The following is a 24588-nucleotide window of genomic DNA, read 5'->3' on the forward strand; positions in this document are numbered from 1 at the left end:
GAATAGAATTCTGGATTGACAATTTCTGATGGGACATCCCCAGTCATTCTTAATTTTTTTTTTTTTTTTGAGACGGAGTCTTACTCTATAGCCCAGGCTGGAGTGCAGTGGGGCGATCTCAGCTCACTGCAACCCCGGCTGCCCGAGTTCAAGCGATTCTCCTGCCTCAGTCTCCCGTGTAGCTGTAATCCCAGCACTTTGGGAAGCTGAGGTGGGTGGATCACCTGAGGTCAGGAGTTTGAGACCAGCCTAGCCAACCTGGTGAAACTCCATCTCTACTAAAAATACAAAAATTAGCCAGGTATGGTGGCTTGCACCTGTAATCCCAGATCCTCAGAAGGCTGAGGCAGAAGAGTTGCTTGAACCTGAGAGACAGAGATTGCAGTGAGCCGAGATCATGCCGTTGCACTCCACCTAGGGCGACAAAACAAAACACAGTCTCAAAAAAACAAAACAAAACAAAAAAAATCACCTTTGTTTCACTCAGGAACCCAGTCATCTTTCCCACCCCCCCCACCCGAGGTGGAGTCTCGCTCTGTTGCCCAGGCTGGAGTGCGGTGGCTCAATTTCGGCTCACTGCAGGCTCCACCTCCCGAGTTCATGCCATTCTCCTGCCTCAGCCTCCCAGGTAACTGGGACTACAGGTGCCCGCCACCATGCCTGGCTAATTTTTTTTTTTTTTTTTTTGGATTTTTAGTACAGACGTGGTTTCACCATGTTAGCTAGGATGGTCTCAATCTCCTGACCTTGTGATCCACCCATCTTGGCCTCCCAAAGTTCTGGGATTACAGGAGTGAGCCACTGCGCCTGGTCCCCAGTCATTCTTTTATTTTTATTTATCTTTTTATTTTTTTGAGACAGAATCTCGCTCTGTCGCCGTCTGGAGTGCAGGGCAGTGGTGCGATCTCAGCTCACTGCAACCTCCACCTCCCAGGTTCAAGTGATTCGCCTGCCTCAGCCCCCTGAGTAGGTGAAACTACAGGCATGAGCCACCACGCCCAGCTAGTTTTTGTATTTTTAGTAGAGACAGGGTTTCACCACGTTGGCCAGGATGGTCTCGATCTCCTGACCTCGTGATCCGCCCGCCTCAACTTTCCAAAGTGCTGGGATTATAGGCATGAGCCACAGCGCCTGGCTGAAACACAGTCATTCTTATCTGTATATAATGGGTCTTGTTTTCTCTGTCTGCTTTTAATATTTCCTCTTTATCACTGATGTTCCGAAATTTAGTTGTGATGTGTCAGAGTTAGTTTTTTTGATGTTTCTTGTGCTAAGGGTTTGTTGAGCACCTTAGATATGTAGATCTGTAGTTTTCAATAAATTTGCGGTGGCTCAAGCCTGTAATCCCAGCACTTTGGGAGGCTGAGACGGGCGGATCACGAGGTCAGAAGATCGAGACCATCCTGGCTAACACGGTGAAACCCCGTCTCTACTAAAAAAAATACAAAAAAGTAGCCGGGCGAGGTGGCGGGCGCCTGTAGTCCCAGCTACTCGGGAGGCTGAGGCAGGAGAATGGCGTGAACCCGGGAGGGGGAGCTTGCAGTGAGCTGAGATGGCGTCACTGCACTCCAGCCTGAGGGACAGAGCCAGACTCCGTCTCAAAAAAATAAAAATAAAAATAAATAAATAAATAAATTTGGAGAAAAATGTGGCCATTATTTCTTTAAATTATTTTTTCAGCCCCCTCCTTCATGGACTCCAGCTATGGGTGTTAACCTGTTTGGGTCATCCCACCACTCACCAATGCTCTGTTTTGTTTCCTCTGTGTTTTATTTTAGGAAGTTTCTATTACTGTGTCTTCAAGTTTATTAATCTTTTCTTCTGCAGCGTCTGATCTGTTAAAACCATTTTTCATCTGAGATATTGTAGTTTTTATGTAGTTTGAGGTGGGGCTTTTTAATCTACAGAGTCTTTGTATGACATACTTGATCTTTACTTTCTTGTGCATAGGAAGTACAATTATGATCATTTTGAATGTCCCTGTGTCCTAAGTCTATCATTTCTGCTCAGTCTCTATTGATTTCTGTCCTCATGATGGGTCTTTTCCTGCTTCTTTGTAGTTCCTATTCATTTTTTTTACTGGAGTTCACCCTCTTGGTTGCTAGTTGTTAGTGTATTCCTATGAATATTCTTGAGCTTTATCTTGGAGTAGTTTGACCCTTGCAGGGGTTGCTTTGTTGGGCGGAACAAGGACAGCATTTAGCCGAGGGCTGGCTTTGCCTCATTGTAGAGGCAAAACCCTCTGAGCACTGTTTCTGAACCTCCCTGTATTCTGAGGTTTTCCACTCTGGCTGATGGGAACGGGACTATTCCTAGCCCTGTGATCCTTTGGGATGGTTCTTGTCCATGCTCAGGTAGGTTCCTCCTACCCATGCGCTGTGACTCCCTGGGGACCCTTGAAGGCGCTCACCCTCTGTGCAGCTCCCTCCTCTCCAGTGCTCTGTCTCGCGCACTCCAGCTGCCCTGGCCTGGCCTCCCCAGCCTCCCAGCCCCATCTCTTGAACATCAGGAGGCTGCTGGGTTCCACCTGGCTTCTCCGCTCTGCACCTAGACTAGAAGCTCCAGGCAGGAAGCTGGGGCAATGGGAGGCGCTCCTGGCTTCATTTGTATACATTTCTCAGGAATCAGTGTCCTTAGCCTGTTGTCCAATGGCTGGGAAAGATTGTTTTCTATGTTTGTTTTTTTTTTTTTTTTTTTGGGGGGACGGAGTCTTGCTCTGTTGCCCAGGCTGGAGTGCAGTGGCGCGATCTCGGCTCACTGCAAGCTCCGCCTCCGGGTTCACGCCATTCTCTTGCCTCAGCCTCCCAGGTAGCTGGGACTACAGGCGCCCGTCACCGCACCCGGCTAATTTTTTGTATTTTTATAGAGACGGGGTTTCACCGTGTTAGCCAGGATGGTCTCGATCTCCTGACCTTGTGATCCGCCTGCCTCGGCCTCCCAGAGTGCTGGGATTACAGGCGTGAGCCACCGCGCCCGGCCTGTTTTCTATGTTTTGTCTGCACTTGTAGTTATAGGCAGGAAGGTGACTTGGTCCCATCTTGGCTGGAAGCCCTTGAACTCATAACTCAGTTCTGTGGTAGGAGGAAGTGCATTAAATTAAAAAGCGGTAATCTAAATAAGGATTTCTCTTATGTCTGTAGATGGGAGGCCAAAACATCACTATCTCTTCCATCTGGCCAGACTTTCTGTGCCTAGAAACAGGGTTCACATTCATTAAAGGATTGATTTATTTATTTTTGAGACAGGGTCTCACTCTGTCACCCAGGCTGCAGCCTCCACTTCCCAGGCTCAGGTGATTCTCCCACCTCAGCCTCCCACATAGCTGGGACTACAGGTACGCACCACCATGCCCGGCTAATTTTTGATTTTTTTGTAGAGACAGAGTCACATTGTGTTGGCTATGCTGGTCTCAAACTTTGGGCTCAAAAGATCTGCCTCAGCCTCTCAAAAGTACTGGGATTACAGACGTGAACCACCACGCCTGGCCAAAGGATTTTTATTTCCTTAGGGTTTTTGGCTGTGGACTGGCTCTTCTTTAGTATTAAAATGACCTAGTTGGATGACTCACAATCATTTTGTAGGTAATAATAATAATAAAATAGCTAATAGCTCCATGTACTGTCCTAAGAGCTTTATATATTCTCTAATTTAGTCTTTAACCCTTTCTATGAAGTACTAACCCCGTTTTGCACATAAGGATAGTGAAGCACAGAGAGCTGAAGTAACTTAGCCAAGATTATACAGCTAATAAGTGATGGTCAGGATTGGAATTTGGGGTCTGGCTCCAGAGACTGTACATTTAATCAACATGCAAAACTGCTTCTGGACAAGTTCTGTTTATCTAGTGAGAGGGCAACAGATACAGGCTCCTTCAGCTTTCAGAACAAGCCTTAGGACCCCATCTCAACTGTCTTGCTTTCTCTCCATATCATCTTTTTTTTTTTTTTTTGAGACAGGGTCTCACTCAGTCACCCAGGCTGGACTGCAGTGGCACAGTGATGGCTCACTGCAGCCTTGACCACCCACGCTCAAGTGATCCTCCCACCTCTCAGCCTCCTGAGTAGCTGGGACTACAGCATGCACCACAGTGCCTGGCTAATTTTTTTTACTTTTTGTAGAGGCTGGTTTCTCCACATTGCCCAGGCTGGTCTCAGACTCCTGAGCTCAGGCAGCCGGCCCACTTCATCTCCCAAAGTACTGGGATTACAGGTGTGAGACACTGCGCTCGGCCTTCTTTTTCAATAATTGTTTTATTTATGTGTGTGTGTGTGTGTATGTCTGGGTCATACATGCTTATGGTTCAGTTTCGCAAGATTTAAGAGGATGGTGAAAACACATCTCTCATCTGCCTTTCTTCTCTCAAAGCCCCAAGTGCCCTCCCTTCCGCACATCCTCTCTTCAATTTGATTGTCTTTCCAGAGGCCGTCTTCACAAATACAAGCTAGGAATAAATGGCAGCACACAATCCCCTTTCTTCTATACTTTGTCTTTTAACAAGTTGATTTTGTGTTTTTTTTTTTTTTTTTGAAATGGAATTTCACTCTTGTTGCCCAGGCTAGAATACAATGGTGTGATCTTGGCTCACTGCAACCTCCGCCTCCTGGGTTCAAGTGATTCTCCTACCTCAGCCTCCCAAGTAGTTGGGATTACAGGCGCCTGCTACCATGCCCGGCTAATTTTTCTGTTTTTAGTAGAGACGGGGTTTCACCATGTTGGCCAGGCTGGTCTTGAACTCCTGACCTCAGATGATCTGCCTGCCTTGCCCTCCCAGTGTTGGGATTATAACCGTGAGCCACCACATCCAGCTTTGTGTTTGTATTTTTTAAATAATGGTTGTGGGGCCATGCATGGTGGCTCACGCCTGTAATCCCAGCACTTTGGGAGGCAAAGGTGGGTGGATCACTTGAGGTCAGGAGTTTGAGACCAGCCTGGCCAACATGGTGAAACCCTGTCTCTACTAAAAATACAAACATTAGCCAGTCATGGTGGCGGGCGCCTGTAATCCCAGCTACTCGGGAGACTGAAGCAGGAGAATTCGCTTGAACCCGGGAGGTGGAGGTTGCGTTGAGCCGAGAGTGACCCACTGCACTCCAGCCTGGATGACAGAGCAAGACTCTGTCTCAATCAATCAATCAATCAATCAGTAAAGGTTGTGAACACTATCAGAGGGTCACCGCAGTGAGGGATGACAGTAGCCAGTGCCTTTATCTGTTAGTAAACCAAGAAACAAATGACCAAAGATTAATTCCTTTTTATTTATGACCTTTTACACAGTTCAATCTACAGACTTAATCTGTGCCTAGTCCTAGGGGCAGAAAGATCTGTGACTTGGTCCCTGCTCCGAGGCAGCTCATCTTCTGGAGATAGACGCAGCAGAAGTAGCTGCTGTGATATGGCGTGTGCTCTGTTGGAGAAAACTGGATCTTGAAACAAGGAAAAATGTTTCTAGAATGCTCTTAGGACGTGCTGCCAAGGACTGTTGATGGTGTTGCACTTGATGGCGAATGCCTTCTGGAAGCAACCCGGGTGGAGGACAGGGAGTTACTTTTGCTAAGGAGCCAGCTCAGAGTGGATTCTGTAAGCTGAGCCTCATCTGGAGCTTGAGTCTGCACCTCCCTGCAGAATTGCCGGGCTTCATGCAGGCAATCAGCTGCTTGTGATTGGAGGGCTGGTGCTGGTGGGGATAATGAACTTGGTAGTGTCGGCAGAGGTGATTGGCCGGGCTCTGCTGCAGTGAGAATGCAGACTGGATGCTCGGGTCCTCGGCTTGGGTGATGAGCGAGGACAGCTGAATAACTGGGAGCTCGAAGTTGCTTGCTGCCTCTGGGAGTGGTCTGCTTGGCTGTCGCGTTTTCCTTTTTGTTGTTGTTTTTTAAAAAAGCCAAATGTTTGCTCACCGTCACCTGCAGAAGTGAGTTGTTATTGAAGAAGCTCCAGCTGCTTTCTCCTTATTGCCGGCAGCCCGGCAAGGCTCCCTTACAGTGAGCTACTTCTCAGGCCGGGCACGACAGCAGTGCTAGCACATTTGAAAAAGCAGGAAACCGCCCCTGCACGCAGAGCTTCCAGCCTGAGAACTCCCAGGCCAGTCTTCCCAGCAGCTGTGTAGCCAGAGAGCCTTGGTATTGTGGTCACATCCCTCAAAAGTGAACAGTCACCATCGGAGGCGTTTGGAGGAGACTGTGATGTTGCAGATGCTGTGGCATTTCCTAGCTAGCTTTTTCCCCAGGGCTGGGTGCCAAGGCTCCAGAGAGGGGGACGATCATGAAGTCAGAGGCACCCCAGCCCCTGCCCGGACAGACCAGATGGCAAGCTTTTTGGGGAAACAGGACGGAAGGGCTGAGGCCACGGAAAAGAGACCCACCATTCTGCTGGTGGTTGGACCTGCAGAGCAGTTTCCTAAGGTAATGTTGGCCTCAAGAGGACCTCCTAGTTTAGGGCCTGGTCTGGGATCATTTTCCTGGGGAAAAAAACGAGTGTGGGGAGGAAGGGAGAACTCATAACATTAGTTTGGGGTTCAGGGAGAAGTGGTAGGCAATGAGGAAGCCCACAAATTCAATCTAAAATCTTTCTGTGGCCTCTGTGAAAGCTGCATTACCCACTGCGATCACCCCAGTGTGGCTGTTGAGGGAAGGAAGGTTGCGATAGATTTGCCTTAGGATTTGTTAGTTTGGCTGAAGAAGGCCATTTGAAAGTGAGGGGCAGACTGTGAAAGTGTGCCTTAGCTTTTCTGAACAGCTCAGGAAGGGCGAAGCTAAAGGGGCGAGAGTGCGCCTCGACTGTGGAACCCAGTTGCTTGGAGCTGTAGGGGTGGTCTTGGCATCCTGAAGGTCACAGTCCCCTTGCCTGGGTCCGACCCATCTCTCCTTTGGGTCTGGGAGGAAGAGTGAAGGCGTGAGACTGGGTCCGAGGAGAGGCTGGAGTCATGAGGCGCAGAGGCTGGTGCCCCTCTGGAAATGACTGCGGCCGCTGCAAGTCTGCCAACTCTGGGGTCTTTCATCCCTCCTGAGCCCAGAGCGTGAGTTACCATCCTCACAAGAGCCAAGGTAAGTGGTAGTATCCCCATTTCATAGATGAGGAAACTGAGGGGCAGAACGGTTACATTATTTGCCCAGGGTTAAACAACTAAAGAGAGGTAGAGCTGAGATTTCACCCCCAAATCCTTGTCCTGTGCTGCCTGGTTGTCTCCTTAGGAAAGCAGTTTTTAACGAGACTAATGCAGTGCTCAGTATCAGAAAGGAAATTGCCATTTGGCTCAGATTTCTCCTCCCTGCCGAAGGAGTGACCTTGTTCACCTCCTGAGCTTTGGTTATTTTGAATCTTTTTACTCAGGATAAAAATCAGAGAAGAAAAGGAGATTCTGCCCTGTTTGGCACATTGTAGATACCACAGAAATGTTAAGTTGAATTGCTGCATTTAAGAAATAAAAGTTCATTTTGCCTTTGCTACTAGAGACTTTTGATGTAATAACACTTGCAGTCATGTGAGCACCGGGGAGAAGTCTTAGTTTTTGATGGGTTCCTTCTGAGCAAAGCAGCGAGTCTCTCAGAGTCTGTTATGCCTGAGATGTGCGTGCTTAATATGCAAAGAGAGGGTGTCACTTTTTACCTTTTGATTGTTTTAGGCAAGATTGGAATGGCTGTGGCACTAGCTTTGTGAGGAACTTTTATCTGTAGACCTGCTTGCCTTATTACTACCTCGAATAGCTGACTGCCTTTTAAAATCACCTATTTTTGTCTTTAGCAATTAGCTGCTCTATTTTTCAGCATCATACAATACCCCCTTGCCAGCTCTCCCCCCAGGGGCTGCCTCAGGGTAGGACTGTCTGTTCTGAGCAGCTTAGTTCCTGGCCTGCAGAATCAAGAGACCCACACCTTTTACTGGTTGATCCCCATGGAGAGACAGTTCAGCTGGCTGCAAATGGAGGGAGCCCCAAGTGGGATATGGTGCAGCTGGTTGGGTTTGAAGCCAGAGAGAAAGCACGTCTGGAAAGCATAGACTCTCAAAGCAGATAGATCAAGAACTGGAGCAACAGGAGCATGGATGCAGCCCGCATCCTTTTCCAGAGCAGTGCTCTGAAGGTGTTTGGGGTTTGTGATCACTGGCTGATTGGGGCTGGCCTCACCAAATCACAAAAAGGACCCCCAGAATGTTTTGGAAACGTTTTTGAAAAGTTCACTTTAGGCCAGGCGCAGTGGCTCATGCCTGTAATCCCAACACTTTGGGAGTCCGAGGTGGACGGATCACGAGGTCAGGAGTTCGAAACCAGCCTCGAGACAGTGAAACCCTGTCTCTACTCAAAATACAAAAATTAGCTGGGCGTGGTGGCGGGTGCCTGTAGTCCTAGCTACTCGGGAGGCTGAGACAGGAGAATCGCTTGAATCCAGGAGGCAGAGGTTGCAGTGAGCCGAGATTGCGCCACTGCACTCCAGCCTGGGTAACAGAGCGAGATTCTGTTTCAAAAAAAAAGAAAAAGGAAAGTTCACCTGGATTCTCGGGCTTCTCAGCATCCCAGAAGCACTACTTTGTTTGGCTCTCACTTCCCCTGTTTAAATATGTCTGCTAGTGAGTCAGGTTCCTGCAAGCTTTTATTCTAGGAACTGTTCCAGTTTTTCCCTTTATCTTTGTCTTACAGTTAATCTTCAGTTGGAGAAGAAAGCCATTACTCTGGAGTGGGAGGTGCCCTCAGCGGCATGCAAGCTTTCAAATCCTGAGGGGCTGTCTTCTCGGAAGCACAGAGAATTTTGCTCATTGTGTGTGTAACTGCCAAATGTAGGCAGGTTTCATTGGAAACCGGCTACACTAGGCTGTCATGGCAACCTGATCATCAAATGACACTGTGGCCACAGCCGCCAATGAGGTTTGAGAGCCTTAAGGGTGGGTGGGGCTTGAGCGGCTGGATGCTGGCAAAGCTCCCTCACATATTAATATTCCTGGCTAAGTCTGAGTCATTGCAGAGGAGGAGAGAGGAACTTTCTGACCTAATGCTACACTCCCAGAGGCACTGTACCTGCCCTGTTCTTATTCATGGTATTCTGGCCCTTACCTGAAGCACCTTTTTTCTTCCGGCATGTAACATAGTGGTAGAACAAGGAAAGCTTTTGGTGGCATTGGCAGATTTGCTGTGAGAAGATGCTCAAGAGAGGAACTGCTATTTTATAGATTAATTGCAATCTGAATCCTAAGGGTCCTAGTGTTGCTGTCACTGTTTCCGAATACTAGTCATAGGAATGGACGTCGGAGGAGCTGAAACCGAGGAGGATCTGTGCCACACAGTCAGAATAACAAAGAGCAGAGAGGCATCGCACACAATGCGCGTTGTGCCCAGATCTTGGAGTGTCAAGCAGGCCGGTGTGAAGCATCAGAGCTAAAACCCGAGGCCTGCTTTAGTTCCTCCATAATCTAGTTCTCATAGAGGCGTTCAGAAGCTGTGACACAAACACTGTTTTTGGTTGTATTTAACTAGGGCTCAACTTGTTCAAGTTACACCTTTCCCACACACCTGCCGCCTTCCAGTATGAGGTATCACCTACTGTCATTCCCAGTGTCCGGCTTACCGGCATCCTTTGGGAACTGAATACTAAAATCTGTTTTGGGTGCTGTTTGAAGTGGATATTGTAACAAGAACCCTGGGTGCGAGGCCCTGCCCTGCCATTGACAGGCTTCGGGAATTGGGCAAATCAGGTCACCTCTCCCAGGCCTGTTTGCTTAACCCGGAGATTAAGGGATGATCCCAGAGCCCCTCTAGGCCCCCACAGTCTGCAATTCCAGGAATAGAGCAGTTGTCCTGAGCACTAGCACCTAGAGATTGGCTTATTTGGGTAGAATTCTCCATTTTTATATGAAAATGGAGTCCTGAGTTACCTGTGAAACTCAGTAGGATGGATGATTTAAATAAGCAGACGCCAATTGAAGTTTATCCAATGAAGACATTCCATGGGACTCAGTCACAGCAGCAAATAAGTTAGAACCCTTTTAAAAATTAGCCGGGTGTGCTGGTGGGCACTTGTAGTCCCAGCTACTCGGGAGTCTGAGGCAGGAGAATCGCTTGAACCCAGGAGGTAGAGGTTGTAGTGAGCCACGATCACGCCACTGCACTCCAGCCTGGGTGACAGAGCAAGACTCCATCTTAGGAAAGAAAAAAAAAAAAAAACACAGGTTTCACTTTTATTTAGTATCATTTTCAAATCTCTTCTCAGATTTCTTTTGTTAGATACATTATAAAACTCAATGGTTATTTTTAAAATATACTTTATTAGAAAATGAAATCTTCAATTGAATTTATTCGTCAAAATATTTGCTTTTTTATATTAGAATGACTGCAGTCATCACTAAAATGAGATACTCAACAGATCTGTGTAATTTAGTTTCAGAAGCAAACAATAATTTTGTAATAGGGCAACATCTCATTTTATAAAATAGAATGAGCATTCCTAAAGACCAGCATTTTAAGGTTCAGCTCTTTTGTTTATAAATGTGAACCTCCTTTAAAATAAAATAATAGAGGCTAGGTGCAGTGGCTCGTACTTGTAATCCTAGCACTTTGGGAGGCCGAGGCAGGCAGATCACTTGAGGCCAGGAGTTGGAGACCAGCCTGGCCAACATGGTAAAACCCAGTCTCTACTAAAAATACAAAAATTAGCCAGGTGTGGTGGTGAGTGCCTGTAATCCCAACCACTCGGGAGGCTGAGGCACAAGAATCGCTTGAACCTGGGAGGCAGAGGTTGCAGTAAGCCAAGATCATGTCACCACACTCCAGCCTGGGTGACAGAGTGAGAGTCTGTCTCAAAAATAATAATAATAATAATAATAATAATAATAATAATGATACATTATCTTGTTCATTTGAGTATAATGCCCTGACAACTCTATTTGCAGATGCTCAGAAAAATAGGCCTTCATCAAGTATGGTTATGAGTTTGTTTATTGGGGTCTTAGAGGCCCCTGAGCTAATTCACTCATTGGAAGCTGTTCATGAAGCACCTTATTTGATCAAGGCAAAAGGTTAGTTCCAGACAAGGAGGTTCAAGGGTTTGAAGCAAGAGCCTTCCACCTTCAAGGACCCTGGTGGTAGAGATAAGATGCGTGTTAAAATAGCCCAAGGCAGAACATTCTGGATTGGGCAGCTTAAGAGACAGCTGAGTGTCATGGATTTAGTGGCAGCTGAGCAGGAATCTGCCTGGATAATCCAGTACGACCTCATAGGATCCGTCGCTAGGGTAGCCCAAGACCTGTTCTCACAGACTCGTTATCACATCTCTGTTAGAAGGGCCTAAATGTCGTATCACTTGTCATGATCTCTGTTTCATAATGTTGTGTGTTAGTATCAACATCTTGTAATACCCTCTTTACAAGTTAACAACAAGCTTTTTAGTGCATTAAGAAGTCCTTTTACTTCTGTGATCCCCAAGTAATAACTATCCATTTTTATCCATCCCGGTAGTGGGAAGATGTAGTCTATATTAGGAAGTGGCGCGCTGTAGAAGGAACAAGGGTGAGACTGAGCCTGTTCTCATCTTGGTGACGTGGTCTCTTCCTCCGCAGCACGAATCTGGGGGGAAGGAATGAGTGGAGAATTCAGGCCGGCCTGCGGAGAATCGTCCTGCGCCGAAAGGCTCGTTCTCGAGCTGTGTTGCCCAGTGACGTTCCCGTGGTGGCAGAAAGGCCCAGTGACTCTGTGTGGCTATCTTGGGGAACTGAGTTTGTAATTTCATTTCATTTTAATGAATTTACTTTTTTGTTTGAGACACAGTTTCACTCTGTTGCCCAGGCTGGAGTGCAGTGGCACAATCCTGGCACAGTGCAACCTCTGCCTCCTGGGTTCAGGCAATTCTCGTGCCTCAGCCTCCCCAGTAGCTGGGATTACAGGCGTGCGCCACCACGCCTGGCTATGACTTTACATTTAAAAATCTTCTGTGTTGAACAGCAAAGTTCTGACTGTGAGTAAGACTGGGCTCCTACGTGTTCTGAGTGGACGTGGGCATTGAAGACTGTGGATCTCATGTGAGGCCTCGGCTAACCCCAGATTGATGCTTCTGGGGGGTCCTTCGCCATGGTGTCCTCTTCCCAACCCCATCATGTCAGCTCCTGGGCACTCTGGGGCCCCTAGGTGAAGCTGGTGCTCACATAGCAGAATGGCCTGGAAGAGGTTTCAATGCAATGTGGGCTGTGGAGGGCTGCAGGCTCCCTGGAGCAGGAACCAGCTAGAACTGTGCCTGGAGCCGTGTGTGGCCAGGGCAGCTCCCCTGCGGGATACACAGTCCCATGGTGGGGTCCACTTTCCAGGGTGACTGGGCACCTGGCTCTCAACCACCCCTCAGCCTCCTGTCCTCACAGCTAAACTGGGCCCGTATTCAGTGGCGATCAGCTCTGTCTCCATCTACTGATTTTTCAGTTAGGAATGATTTACTAAAAGGAGAAAACTGTTGTGTTGTGTGACACGTGTGGGGACCTTGTGTGGAAACAGGCCATAGGCTGTTTGTTCATTTGGAGGGGTTGGCAGCTAGAGCCAGAGGGTGAAGGTTTGTTTGGGCTCTGTACCTGGTACCCAGGCAGGCAGAACGCGCCACCCGACCTCTTCTCCAAGAATTAACTGCAGGGAGGGAGCGGTGACGTCAACCCTCATCTATGTGCCTCTCACTTGAGCAACCCGATGCCACCTTCTCCCCGCCGGGCTCTGTGTTCATTGGCTGTTGGCAGGACTTGCCGTGGGAGGGTTTTTTTCTTTTTTTCAATTAAGTAAAAGGGCAGGGCTTAAGCAGCCAATGACAGCTGAGGCCGGGCTTGTCTTATGCAAGTTTCCCTGGGACCGGCAGCATTTAGGGAACTTGCTCCCAGTGGTGAGGGCAGTGGAGCACCCAGCAAGCTGCCAACATGCTCTGTCTGTGCCTGTACGTGCCGGTCATCGGGGAGGCCCAGACCGAGTTCCAGTACTTCGAGTCCAAGGGGCTCCCTGCCGAGCTGAAGTCCATCTTCAAGCTCAGCGTCTTCATCCCCTCCCAGGAGTTCTCCACCTACCGCCAGTGGAAGCAGGTCTGTGGGGTGACCACGCGGAAGGGAGAGGCGCGTTCAAGTGGTATTTGTTGAGTGAATGGCTGAGCATGCATGAACCATCCCCCACCGAGAGGAAAAAATGTCTGAAATGTAGGAGTTTTTTTCCCATTGTCATGTGGCTATGGCTGGCACGTGTACGTCACAGTAGTGACTGGTTTTCACGTGACTTCCCGGGAAGGCTGGAATTCTAGCAAAGGCTGTTGTGAGAAATGGACTTTCAGAAAGGAAATTCCTTTTGCCGGAATGAGGGGGGTGTTCCTGAGAAGTACAGAGCCAGAAAGGGGTCTAGGGGGGCAGGCCATAGTGCAAGGGAGGAGAAGGCAGGGAGGCCCAGGAGTTGTGGGTGCTGGTGGGGGAGCTGCCCGTCCCTGGTGTGGGGGTGAGGGAGCCTCCCACCTTCTCGACCCTTAGACATCCCTGTGGAGCAGGGCCTGTGTCTGCCTGGAAGGTGGGGAAGCCAAGCTGCAGAGTCTGGAGGCCCCTTGCCTCTTCGGCTTCTCGGTTAATCAGTTTCTCTGCTACCCCCAGTGCCCACTGTGCACCGAGGGGCATTTGCAGATCCAAGGAAGGAGACAGAAGGAGACTCAGGCCCCGTGAGGCAGAAGCAAGCACTTTGAGAATGCGTTGAAGCCAGCTGCGGTGAGCACACCCTCTGCTCTGGGTGTCTGTGCGACAGCACCCACCCCAGGGAGGCGTGTGGCTCACCCTGGCAGCAGTGCAGGTGGCTGGGTCCCAGAGGGCTCCGTGCCTGATGTTCGCCTCCTGCCTAAATGGCTTGTCCACTCTATTTCCATTCCTGTTAGAGATCTGGAGCAGTCACTGTATAGGTGATTTATGTCACTCTTGGCTGACAGCACAGATGTCCACAGGAAGTTAAATGTAACCTCAGATAGAAGATAAAATATGGCCGGGGGCGGTGGGTCAAGCCTGTAATCCCAGCACTTTAGGAGGCCGAGACGGGTGGATCACGAGGTCAGGAGATCGAGACCATCCTGGCTAACACGGTGAAACCCTGCCTCTACTAAAAAATACAAAAAACTAGCCGGGCGAGGTGGCGGGCGCCTGTAGTCCCAGCTACTCCGGAGGCTGAGGCAGGAGAATGGCGTGAACCCGGGAGGCGGAGCTTGCAGTGAGCTGAGATCCGGCGGCTGCACTCCGGCCCGGGCAACAGAGCGAGACTCCGTCTCAAAAAAAAAAAAAAGAAGATAAAATATGTACCAGCATCTGTCCCACATTCCAGCCACACCCCTCGCATTAGCCTTTTGAGCACGCCAGGTCATGGGGTATCTGTTCAGGCCTCCCTGCCCCTGGCACCCTTGGCAGCTGAGGAATCACAAGGCACCATCAGTAATGTGTCTAAGAGAGAGGCGCGGTGGTGATCCTTTGAGGATGTGAGCTAGTCAGTGGGCCATCCAGTTCCAAACTCCAGCTGGCTGTCAGTTGATTTCTCCCAGTGAGAAAGCCGGGGGACACAGGAAGACTGTACCATCTTCCTTGGGAGTCTCGGTTCCAGTTTTGGGTTCTGGATTCAGGGCGTTGCTGAGTTGAGGTGACTCACTTTCATCCCCCATGTTCTGGAGGTTAGCCTTGAGGGTGGTGGCAGGATCCGCAGGGAGGCGGCTTGGGAGGACCACGGCCCGACTTGCATCCCGCCCACCACTTCCCTAGCTGTCTGGCCTTGTGTAAATGTTTAGCCTCTCGGAACTCCTGTTTCCTTCTCTGTAAAATGGGGGAAATAACATTTCCTACCTCTTAGAGCTGTTTGCGAGGGGTAAGTGGGTTGCTAAAAGTAAAGCATTTAGCACGCCCTGTGGCCCGCGCTAGGTGCTGGGGAAATGTGCGCTCTCATGGCACAGTCCCAGTTGCTGGGCATCCAAAACCATTAACAACTGCTGAACAAAGCCCACCTCCTGGGAGGTAGGGGTGGGGGATTACTTTTGGAACCTCATTGCCAAGGAACAGTCTCTCAAAGCCTTCTTGGGACACTAAAGTGCTTTTCAGTGACTGACTGACAGAGCCAGGGTGGCTTTACCACCTGGCTTCCCTGAGAGCAGGGACTGGCAGTACCATCATACACATGCCCTTGGCTCCTTATCCTTCCCCGGCCTCGGGTGCTGTGGCAGAGTCTGGCTCTGCCCCCGATTTTCACCCTGGCCACCAAATTATTCTTGGACCAATGCCAGTTTTAGGAGGGAAACAGCGAGCTGCAGAATTCCTGTTGGGAAAAACTCCATGGCCATCCCCACGTCTCACCAGGGAGCATATGTGGTTGAAGCCTGGGTCCAAGGACAGCGCTGCAGCAGGGCCACGCTGCTCACCCTGGCTGTGCGGCACGCGGGTCTTCAGACTGACAGAGTGCCCAGCTGTCCCTGTTGGCCTCTGTCCAGAGGGCTCTTCCTGGGCTCCTCGCTTCCTCTCTGCTTGGGAGGGAGACAAGGTTGGCCCTTGCCTGGGTTCTGGCCAGCACTTGGGGCTCTAGGTAGTGGCTCTGGCATGTGAGTCAATTGCCATAGTGGCTCTGGGAGTGGAGCAGAAGCATCTTGGGTCCTTGGGGCCGGCTCTGCTCACGGATTAGTGCAGTCATTGCCTGGGGACGGGGCCCCACAGGGGACAAGGAAAGGCTGGTCCAGGAGCCAAAAGACAAAACCTTACTTTTCTTTTCTAGAAAATTGTACAAGCTGGAGATAAGGACCTTGATGGGCAGCTAGACTTTGAAGAATTTGTCCATTATCTCCAAGATCATGAGAAGAAACTGAGGCTGGTGTTTAAGAGTTTGGACAAAAAGAATGATGGTAAGTGTTGCCTTCAGAGCTGCAGCCGGTCCAGCCTCGGGCCTCCCTGTGCGCCTGGCTCCTGCTCACGGCCTCTTTTCTTGTAGGACGCATCGACGCACAGGAGATTATGCAGTCCCTGCGGGACTTGGGAGTCAAGATATCTGAACAGCAGGCAGAAAAAATTCTCAAAAGGTGAGTGCTCAGCCAGCCTCTGCATTTGGTTTAAGTGTGATGACAGGAAGGCTCTGAGACTAACCCTGTGAAGCCATTCCCTATGCTGACCCTGTTGCTCTGAACTTGGCCTTCTCGTGGTTTGAAAGGATGAATAAGTAGGCCGGGCGTGGTGGCTCACGCCTGTAATCCCGGCACTTTGGGAGGCCGAGGCGGGCAGATCACGAGGTCAGGAGATCGAGACCATCCTGGCTAACATGGTGAAACCCCGTCTCTACTAAAAATACAAAAAAATTAGCAGGGCGTGGTGGCGGGCACCTGTAGTCCCAGCTACTCAGGAGGCTGAAGCAGGAGAATGGCGGGAACCCGGGAGGCGGAGCTTGCAGTGAGCCGAGATGGCGCCACCGCACTCCAGCCTGGGTGACAGAGTGAGACTCTATCTCAAAAAAAGAAAAAAAAAAAGAAAAGATGAATAAGTAACCCCTTTGGGAGGCCAGCCCCTCCCCAGTGTTGCAGGCCAGCTTTCATTTGAAGAATCACAGATCTCCTGGAATGTTGCCTGTCGGCCAGCGGCCCATGAAGGGAAAACTAATTTGGGGGTGGTTCAAGTACGTAAAAGGCCAGCAAAGAGCACCTGTGTGTGGTGAGGGCAGGGCAGGGGGCTCACACTGCAGCCTCGATCCCAGGTGAATTTCTTCCCCATGCTAGTAACTTGCATTTAACAATTTAGTCAGAGGCGCTGCCCCACAAGATAGCTCCCTGGTGAGGGGTGGCTGCCAGGAAATCTCACGGAACAGCCCTGGGAGTTGCCGTCTGTCCTGGCTGGACCTTCCTGGAACCCTGTGGACCGGACGCTGGCTGGTCCTTGGGGACAGCAGCCCTGGGCTCAGCTGCTGTGGCGGGCACGTCTCGTGCCGTGCTGTGCCCACGTCTCTGGGTGTGTGCTTGCTTCACTAACATGGCTCCGAGCACTTATGCGTGTTGTTTCTCCTCTCTCCTCCGCATCCTTTGTCTGTCTGTCAGAATACGAACGGGCCATTTCTGGGGCCCTGTCACCTAGTAAGTATCCGTGTCGCTTGTGACTGCCTCCCTCGACTTCCATGCCTGATCAGAACGGGGTTCTTGTGGGCCATTATATTGCCATTGTTGTGCTGAGTGGGGTGTGCAACCCCCTGCTCTTTCACCTGGGGGCAGAGGCGCCTCGTGTGGTTTCTGGACATCCGAGGTGCCTGCCCTTGGCTCACTGGGAGGTGGGGGGACGCAGCTGGCGGATGGGCAGGTGGGCAGCCTTGCCTCTGTCTCGCAGCATGGATAAAAACGGCACGATGACTATCGACTGGAACGAGTGGAGAGACTACCACCTCCTGCACCCCGTGGAGAACATCCCCGAGATCATCCTGTACTGGAAGCATTCCACGGTGAGCCCCGCACACCCAGGGCCCTCACCTGCTCCCAGGGCCTAGCCCAGAGTCACCCAGGTGTCCCCATCCCAGAGTGCAGCTAGGGCTTTCCAGCCGCCTCCTCTTCCACAGTAGACTGTCCCCTCTTCTGCCAGGTGAGGAGCACCTCTGGCCTCCCCTCCTGGAGCCGACGGTCCAGGGGGACAGGACTGCACACCAGGACTCAGAGAGGGATAGTAGAGCGGTCCACATGTTCCGCCTGTTCTGGCACACTGGCCAACCTGAACAGCCCCAGTGTTCGCACACACAGGCGTCCTCTTCCAGGAACACCCTCCGTCCCCACATGCTCCTGCTCATGGGCCACTTCAGATACCCTTCCCATGATGCTGCCTGTTCTGCCAAAGCTGGTATGACCCTTCCCCCTGGTGGGAGGGGGCCGAGGCAGAAGCTACTCTACAGAGAGCACCTAGGCAGAGCTGTGAGGTGTCCCCACGGGCACACACTTGCTGCCCTTTCACGCCTGCCCACTGTGGTTTCATGTTCAGAAATGTGAGTCTGTATTGGTCTCTGGCCCTGAGCCCCTCACGCGTGGCATGTCCCTCTCTGAGTCCTGGTGTGCAGTCCTGTCCCCCTGGACAGTCCGCTCCAGGAGGAGAGGCCAGAGGGGCTCCTCACCTGCCTCTCACAGTGCCAGACCAGGGCTTGTTGGGTGAAATTAAGGGGACACCTCCAGGGCTGGGAGTAGCTGGCCCAGAGCTCTGGCCTTTAGCCCTGGGATCAGAGCAGGGGTGGCTCTGATCAGCCTGGATGCCACCCGGAGAGAGGTTACGCAGGCAGCGAGCCCTCGTGTTTGCTGAGGCCTTGCATAATGTTCTGCCAGCATGATCTGGTTACACATGAGGTTTCAGACGGCTCTCACCCCGGCTTGATCCCTTCAGAGCAGGCAGCCTGGCGATCTCACACAGGCCTGTGAGCTGTTCTTACAGGAGCTCCCTGGAAGCTTTGCAAAGGGCCGGTGAATGGTTTTGTACCTGGCACCTTCCGGCTGTGTTCAGCTGAGGTTCTCTCCAGGCCCCCAGCTGGCGTGACAACTCTGCTACCTTCAGAGTGAAGGGGAAGGCCCCAGCCCACTTCCCACCCAGGATCGCTGGCCTTCTCCCTGTCCTGTGGTCCCTGGCCTGGAGCCATGCTAGAGGGTAGAAGGTGACAGGTACCAGCAGCCTTGCCCCGCGAGTCCTGAGTCAGGCTTATGCCATCTTTCCTCACAGATCTTTGATGTGGGTGAGAATCTGACGGTCCCCGATGAGTTCACAGTGGAGGAGAGGCAGACGGGGATGTGGTGGAGACACCTGGTGGCAGGAGGTGGGGCAGGGGCCGTATCCAGAACCTGCACGGCCCCCCTGGACAGGCTCAAGGTGCTCATGCAGGTATGTTGGGAAAAGGCCCCAGAGCCCTGGGGGGGCCAGTTTCCACTTGGGGGATGCTGCTTGGCTAGTTTTCCCTTTCTCTGGCTGGTGCCTGCTTTGGGCCCAAACTTCTCTAACCCAATAAATTAGACTGGAATTATTGCTCAGACAGGGGGTACCAAAATGTCACTCTAGGTGACATTTTGTGCAGAGCGGATCTAATTTTATCTGAGGCATCACATTACAGGGGCATAATGTGGACAGGTGAAGCTACCGAGACTGGGGTGAGGCAGGAACCAATTTCTGTAAGCACGTCTTGTGTACGTTACCCCACAGTGGGGTCAGCAGAGCCTCACCTGACCCAGATGCCAGTGGGAAGCCACACCATTACCTTAGCCAGGTACGCAAATCCATGTCCACACAGCAGAGATAAGCTGGGCAGATGTCAAGGCAGATTGTGAAACCCACACGACAACACTGGTGGACTTTGATGTCTGAATGGTGACTGGCCACCACCTATCCCCTTGCTCGTACCAGTACTTCTTGTGCCAGGAGCCCAGCTTGGAAAAGCTGCCTCCTTTCCCTCCCCCGCCTGCCTTGCTGGGCCTCCCTGTGTCGCACAGAGACAAAGGAAGCGGGTGGTTCAGGGCAGAGGGCCTTGGGCTTGGACTCTGCCCGAGGCACCACCACAGCTGCCTCCCTTCCTCTTGTGGCCTTGAGCGAACCCCTTTCCCTCCCAGGACTTCCCCTCCTCTGTGAAAACAGGGGCTTGAACAACTGCCTCATCCTTTTGTTTTTTTAGCAGAATTGTCAGGAATGTTGTAGAGATTGAAAGCAGGCCTTGGGTGAAATCAAATGCCTGGGATGTGCCTTTAAACCAGCATGGGTGGGGCAGCAGGAGAGAGGTTGGCTGTGGTTTGATCTGGTTTAATATGTTTTAAGTTTTTTTAGGTTTGATCATTGTTTTAATATGTTTTAAGTTTTTTTTATAATGAAAAACTCGATTTTTAAAAATTATTATTATTATTATTTTTTTTGAGATAGTCTCACTCTGTTGCCCAGGCTAGAGTGCAGTGGTGTGATCTCGGCTCACTGCAGCCTCCCCCACTGGGTTCAAGCAATTCTACCACCTCAGCCTCCCTAGTATCTGGGATTACAGCCAATTAACCCCGGCTAATTTTTGTATTTTTAGTAGAGACGAGGTTTCTCCATGTTGGCCAGGCTGGTCTGGAACTCCTCACCTCATGTGATCCGCCCACCTCAGCCTCCCAAAGTTCTGGGATTACAGGTGTAAGCCACCACACCCGACCTTTTTTTTTTTTTTTTTTCTCTCTCTCTAAGATAGAGTCTTACTCTGTCACCCAGGCTGGAGTACAGGGACACGATCTCGGCTCACTGCAACCTCCATCTCCTGGGTTCAAGCAGTTCTCCGTGCCTCAGCCTCCCAAGTAGCTGGGATTACAGGTGCCCGCCACCAGACCTGGCTAACTTTTGTATTTTTAGTAGAGATGGGCTTTCACCATGTTGGCCAGGCTGGTCTCTAACTCCTGACCTCAAATGATCCACCTGCTTCGGCCTCCCATAGAGCTGGGATTACAGGCATGAGCCACCGCACCCGACCTTGATTGTTTTTTAAAGTCATCTTTGTGGAGATGTTCAGGACGAGGCTGGCAACCAATAGATACCCAGTACAATGGAGCTGAACCTCACTTAGCCGTGTTGGGTTACTTTGGTCTCGTGATTCCAAGCTCCTCTTCAAAACTCACAGAAGAAAGAACCTTCGCTTTGGCCACAGCCAGTTGGCCAGCAGAGGCTCTTGGCTGGGTGAGGCAGCCTATGGCCCCCCCAGGTCTGTCTGACTGCTTGGTCCTCCCTCCCAGGTCCATGCCTCCCGCAGCAACAACATGGGCATCGTTGGCGGCTTCACTCAGATGATTCGAGAAGGAGGGGCCAGGTCACTCTGGCGGGGCAATGGCATCAATGTCCTCAAAATTGCCCCCGAATCAGCCATCAAATTCATGGCCTATGAGCAGGTAAGGACCCAGCTCCTCAGGGAGGGTCACCAGCCAGTGGCTATTCACTGTCTGGACTTGCTGGCTTTCCCTGCACTGAGCTCTCTGACACTTGGAGCCAGCCATGGTACCCCAGGGACAGCAGGGCGAGGCAGGAGGCCCGGGCTCGCCACCAGTTCCTTACATTTCTGGGCAGCATAAAATGTGCCAGGGACTCCAGGGCTCAGCTGAGACTGCCTGGCTCCAGGAGGAAGGGAGGGGCAGCAGCAGGTGCCTCAACCTCTGGGTATATCGGGTGGTTTGTTTGCTCCTGGTTCTAGATCAAGCGCCTTGTTGGTAGTGACCAGGAGACTCTGAGGATTCACGAGAGGCTTGTGGCAGGGTCCTTGGCAGGGGCCATCGCCCAGAGCAGCATCTACCCAATGGAGGTGAGGGGCCACCTGGGTCCTGGGGCGGGCAGTGGGCACGGGACTGGGGAGAGGTGCAGGCTGTGCTCACGCTTCCCGCCGCTCCGGTTGTGCAGGTCCTGAAGACCCGGATGGCACTGCGGAAAACAGGCCAGTACTCAGGAATGCTGGACTGCGCCAGGAGGATCCTGGCCAGAGAGGGGGTGGCCGCCTTCTACAAAGGCTATGTCCCCAACATGCTGGGCATCATCCCCTATGCCGGCATCGACCTCGCAGTCTATGAGGTGAGGCCCAAGAGGGCTCAGGCCCCGGCCCAAGCCGGACAGGTTTAGAAACCCCCTCCCAGCACACCTCCGCCTGCTGTCTCTCTCCTTGACGGGCGCATGCTTAGTGCAGAAAACTGCATCAAAGACTGCATCTCCTTCCGGCTCCTCTGTTTACTGCAAGCTTTCCTTCATCCTGCCTGCCTCTGGCAGCCCCTGTGAGCCCTGCATCCAGGCTCTGCGTCCCCAGGGGCTCAGCAGGCAGATCCCCAGAGCAGGGTGGCCCCTAGAGGCTCGCAGGCCCCAGCACACTCCAGACAGACCCCGAAGTCAGCCCTTCTGTGTGGGGTAGGCGGTGCTCCCTCTACCTTGTCCCGGAATTCCCAGTGACAGCAGAAACAGGATAGCCAGGCTAGGAGTCCAGCCAGGCCCCGGGCCCGGCAGTTGGGTTCCAGTGGCCTGAGGACCCAGTAACAGCCCCCTGTCTCTTACTGCCTCGCTAGCCCTTCCTGGGGCTTATCCCATGCTCCCTTCCCCTTCTAGACGCTCAAGAATGCCTGGCTGCAGCGCTATGCAGTGAACAGTGCGGACCCCGGTGTGTTTGTGCTCTTGGCCTGTGGCACCATGTCCAGTACCTGTGGCCAGCTGGCCAGCTACCCCCTGGCCCTAGTTAGGACCCGGATGCAGGCGCAAGGTAAGGCTGGCCCTGGGCAGTCCCCTGGGAGTTCGGGGGTTGCGGAGAGAAGCATCTGACGGGTGGCCTCCCTCCTGCAGCCTCCATTGAGGGCGCTCCGGAGGTGACCATGAGCAGCCTCTTCAAACAGATCCTGCGGACCGAGGGGGCCTTCGGGCTGTACAGGGGGCTGGCCCCCAACTTCATGAAGGTCATCCCAGCCGTGAGCATCAGCTACGTGGTCTATGAGAACCTGAAGATCACCCTGGGCGTGCAGTCGCGGTGACGGGGGGAGGGCCGCCCCGCGGTGGACTCGCTGATCCTGGGCCGCAGCCCGGGGTATGCAGCCATCTCATTCTGTGAATGTGCCAACACTAAGCTGACTCGAGCCAAGCTGTGAAAACCCTAGATGCTCCCCAGGGAGGGTGGGGAGAGCTGGCAGGCCCAGGGCTTGTCCTGCTGACCCCCGCAGACCCTCCTGTTGGTTCCGGGGAAGACCACAGGCATTCCTTAGGGTCCAGGCTCAGCAGGCTCCAGGCGCACATGCGTAGGAACAGGACGTTTTCTGCAGTGCCTGCCAATAGCGAGCTTGGAGGCCGGCTTAGTTCTTCCATTTCACCCTTGCAGCCAGCTGCCGGCCACGGCCCCTGCCCTCTGGCCTGCCGTGCATCTCCCTGTGCCCTCTGCTTCCTGCCTCTCTGCTGATGTAATCAGGTGGGAGGAGGGCTACAGCCCACATCCCACCCCCTCGTCCAACCCCGTAATCCATGGTGAAAGGTGAGGTCACAGGGCCTCCCAGGCCTGACTTCCCAACCTAAAGCATCGACGCCAACTTGGCTGTGCAAGGAAGAGGAAAGGGTCTGGCCTTGGCGCTCACTGGCATCTGAGCCCTGCTGATGGCTGGGACTCCTGGGCATGCATGGGAGTGCATGGGGCTCGGGCTGCCTGGCCTGGCTGCACAGAAGGCAAGTGCTGGGGCTTCTGGTGCTCTGAGCCGGCCCAGACCCTGTCAGGATGGGCACCACCTCAGAACCAAACTCACTGTCCCCACTGTGGCATGAGGGCAGTGGAGCACCGTGTTTGAGGGCAAAGGGCAGAGCGTTGGTGTGTTCTGGCAAGGGAAGGAAAAGGTGTTGGAGGCCTTAATTATGCATTGTTGGGAAAAGGGTTTTGTCCAGAAAGACAAGCCAGACAAATGAGCGACTTCTGTGCTTCCAGAGGAAGACGAGGGAGCAGGGAGCTTGGCTGACTGCTCAGAGTCTATTCTGACGCCCTGGGGGTTCCTGTCCAACCCCAGCGGGGGCGCAGCGGGACCAGCCTCCCATTCCACTCGTGTCACTGCTTGGAACCTATTTATTTTGTATTTATTTGAACAGAGTTATGTCCTAACTATTTTTATAGATTTGTTTAATTAATAGCTTGTCATTTTCAAGTTCATTTTTTATTCATATTTATGTTCATGGTTGATTGTACCTTTCCAAGCCCACCCAGTGCGGTGGGAAGAGAAGAAGGGGGACCTTGGGCCGCCGCAATCACATCTGTCCAGAGAAATTCCTTATGGGACTGAAGGCAGAAGAGCAGCCAGAAGGCAGCAGCCCTGGGTCCTTTCCTTTGGCAGGTCGGGGAAGGGCTTTCCCCAAGCCTTAGGGTTTCAGGGTTTGACTAGGGGCGTAGAGAGAGAGGGAGGAACCTCAATAACCTTGAAGGTGGAATCCAGTTATTTTCCTGCACTGCGAGGATTTCTTTATTTCACACTTTCTGAATGTCAAGGCAGTGAGGTGCCTCTCACTGTGAATCTGTGGTGGGCGGGGGCTGGAGGAGAGGGTGGGGGGTTGGCTCCCTCCCTCCCAGCCTTCTGCTGCCCTTGCTCAACCATGCTGGCCAACTGGCGACGTCACGGTTGCACTTCCATTCCACCAGAATGACCTGATGAGGAAATCTTCAATCTTCAATAGGATGCAAAGATCAATGCAAAAATTGTTATATATGAACATACATAGTTATAACTGGAATCGTCAAAAAGCAAATTAAGAAAGAAATGGAAGTTGGAAGTTGTCATTTAAAGCAGCCTTCTAATAAAGTTGTTTCAAAGCTGATCACAGCGCCAGTATTTTTCTGACACCCCGGACCGTGCGTGGTCCGGGGTTGTTGACATGTTAGAAAATGAGCGCAAAGTTTTCCCCTCTGGAGCCTGGGTGGCGCCCCCTTTTGGCTTCTTAGAGGCACTCCCTCTTGAATGGGTGTGTGTTCGATTTGGGGTGCTCTGACAAAGTCACCAGTGCCCTGAGTTGCTGTAGGGTTGTTCCTCAGCCTGTCTCAAGCGGGGGGCGGGGGGTGCGGGTGTCTGTCCCTCCGCCAGAAGTGCCGTCTTCACAGAGACACCAAGGACATCGCTGGGCTTCCCTCCCCTCCCCTCCCCCCAGCTGCCCCTC

At 52.0% G+C, this 24588-nt stretch overlaps 1 protein-coding gene across 5 annotated transcripts in view; it reads left to right on the forward strand.

The window, feature by feature from the left end:
• Nucleotides 1-24252, forward strand: part of SLC25A25 (solute carrier family 25 member 25) — a 44913-nt gene extending 20661 nt beyond the window's left edge. The window contains exons 1-11 of one of the 5 annotated variants that reach the window (XM_033192106.1): nucleotides 5084-6401; nucleotides 15716-15842; nucleotides 15929-16016; nucleotides 17019-17054; nucleotides 17302-17413; nucleotides 18664-18822; nucleotides 20682-20834; nucleotides 21134-21241; nucleotides 21337-21504; nucleotides 22027-22177; nucleotides 22258-24252. In XM_033192106.1, coding sequence (XP_033047997.1) covers nucleotides 6183-6401; nucleotides 15716-15842; nucleotides 15929-16016; nucleotides 17019-17054; nucleotides 17302-17413; nucleotides 18664-18822; nucleotides 20682-20834; nucleotides 21134-21241; nucleotides 21337-21504; nucleotides 22027-22177; nucleotides 22258-22442 — 1506 coding nt within the window. In that variant the 5' untranslated portion in view covers nucleotides 5084-6182 and the 3' untranslated portion in view covers nucleotides 22443-24252. Of the gene's footprint in view, nucleotides 1-5083; nucleotides 6402-11864; nucleotides 13030-15715; nucleotides 15843-15928; nucleotides 16017-17018; nucleotides 17055-17301; nucleotides 17414-18663; nucleotides 18823-20681; nucleotides 20835-21133; nucleotides 21242-21336; nucleotides 21505-22026; nucleotides 22178-22257 lie in introns of those variants that run through there. The other 4 variants (XM_033192102.1, XM_033192096.1, XM_033192101.1 and 1 more) reach the window with 4 other exon arrangements.
• Nucleotides 24253-24588: the final 336 nt, after the last annotated feature.

Source organism: Trachypithecus francoisi, unplaced genomic scaffold (genome assembly GCF_009764315.1).
Source record: "Trachypithecus francoisi isolate TF-2019V2 unplaced genomic scaffold, Tfra_2.0 Contig01585, whole genome shotgun sequence".
In the NCBI taxonomy this organism is placed as follows: Eukaryota; Metazoa; Chordata; class Mammalia; order Primates; family Cercopithecidae; genus Trachypithecus; species Trachypithecus francoisi.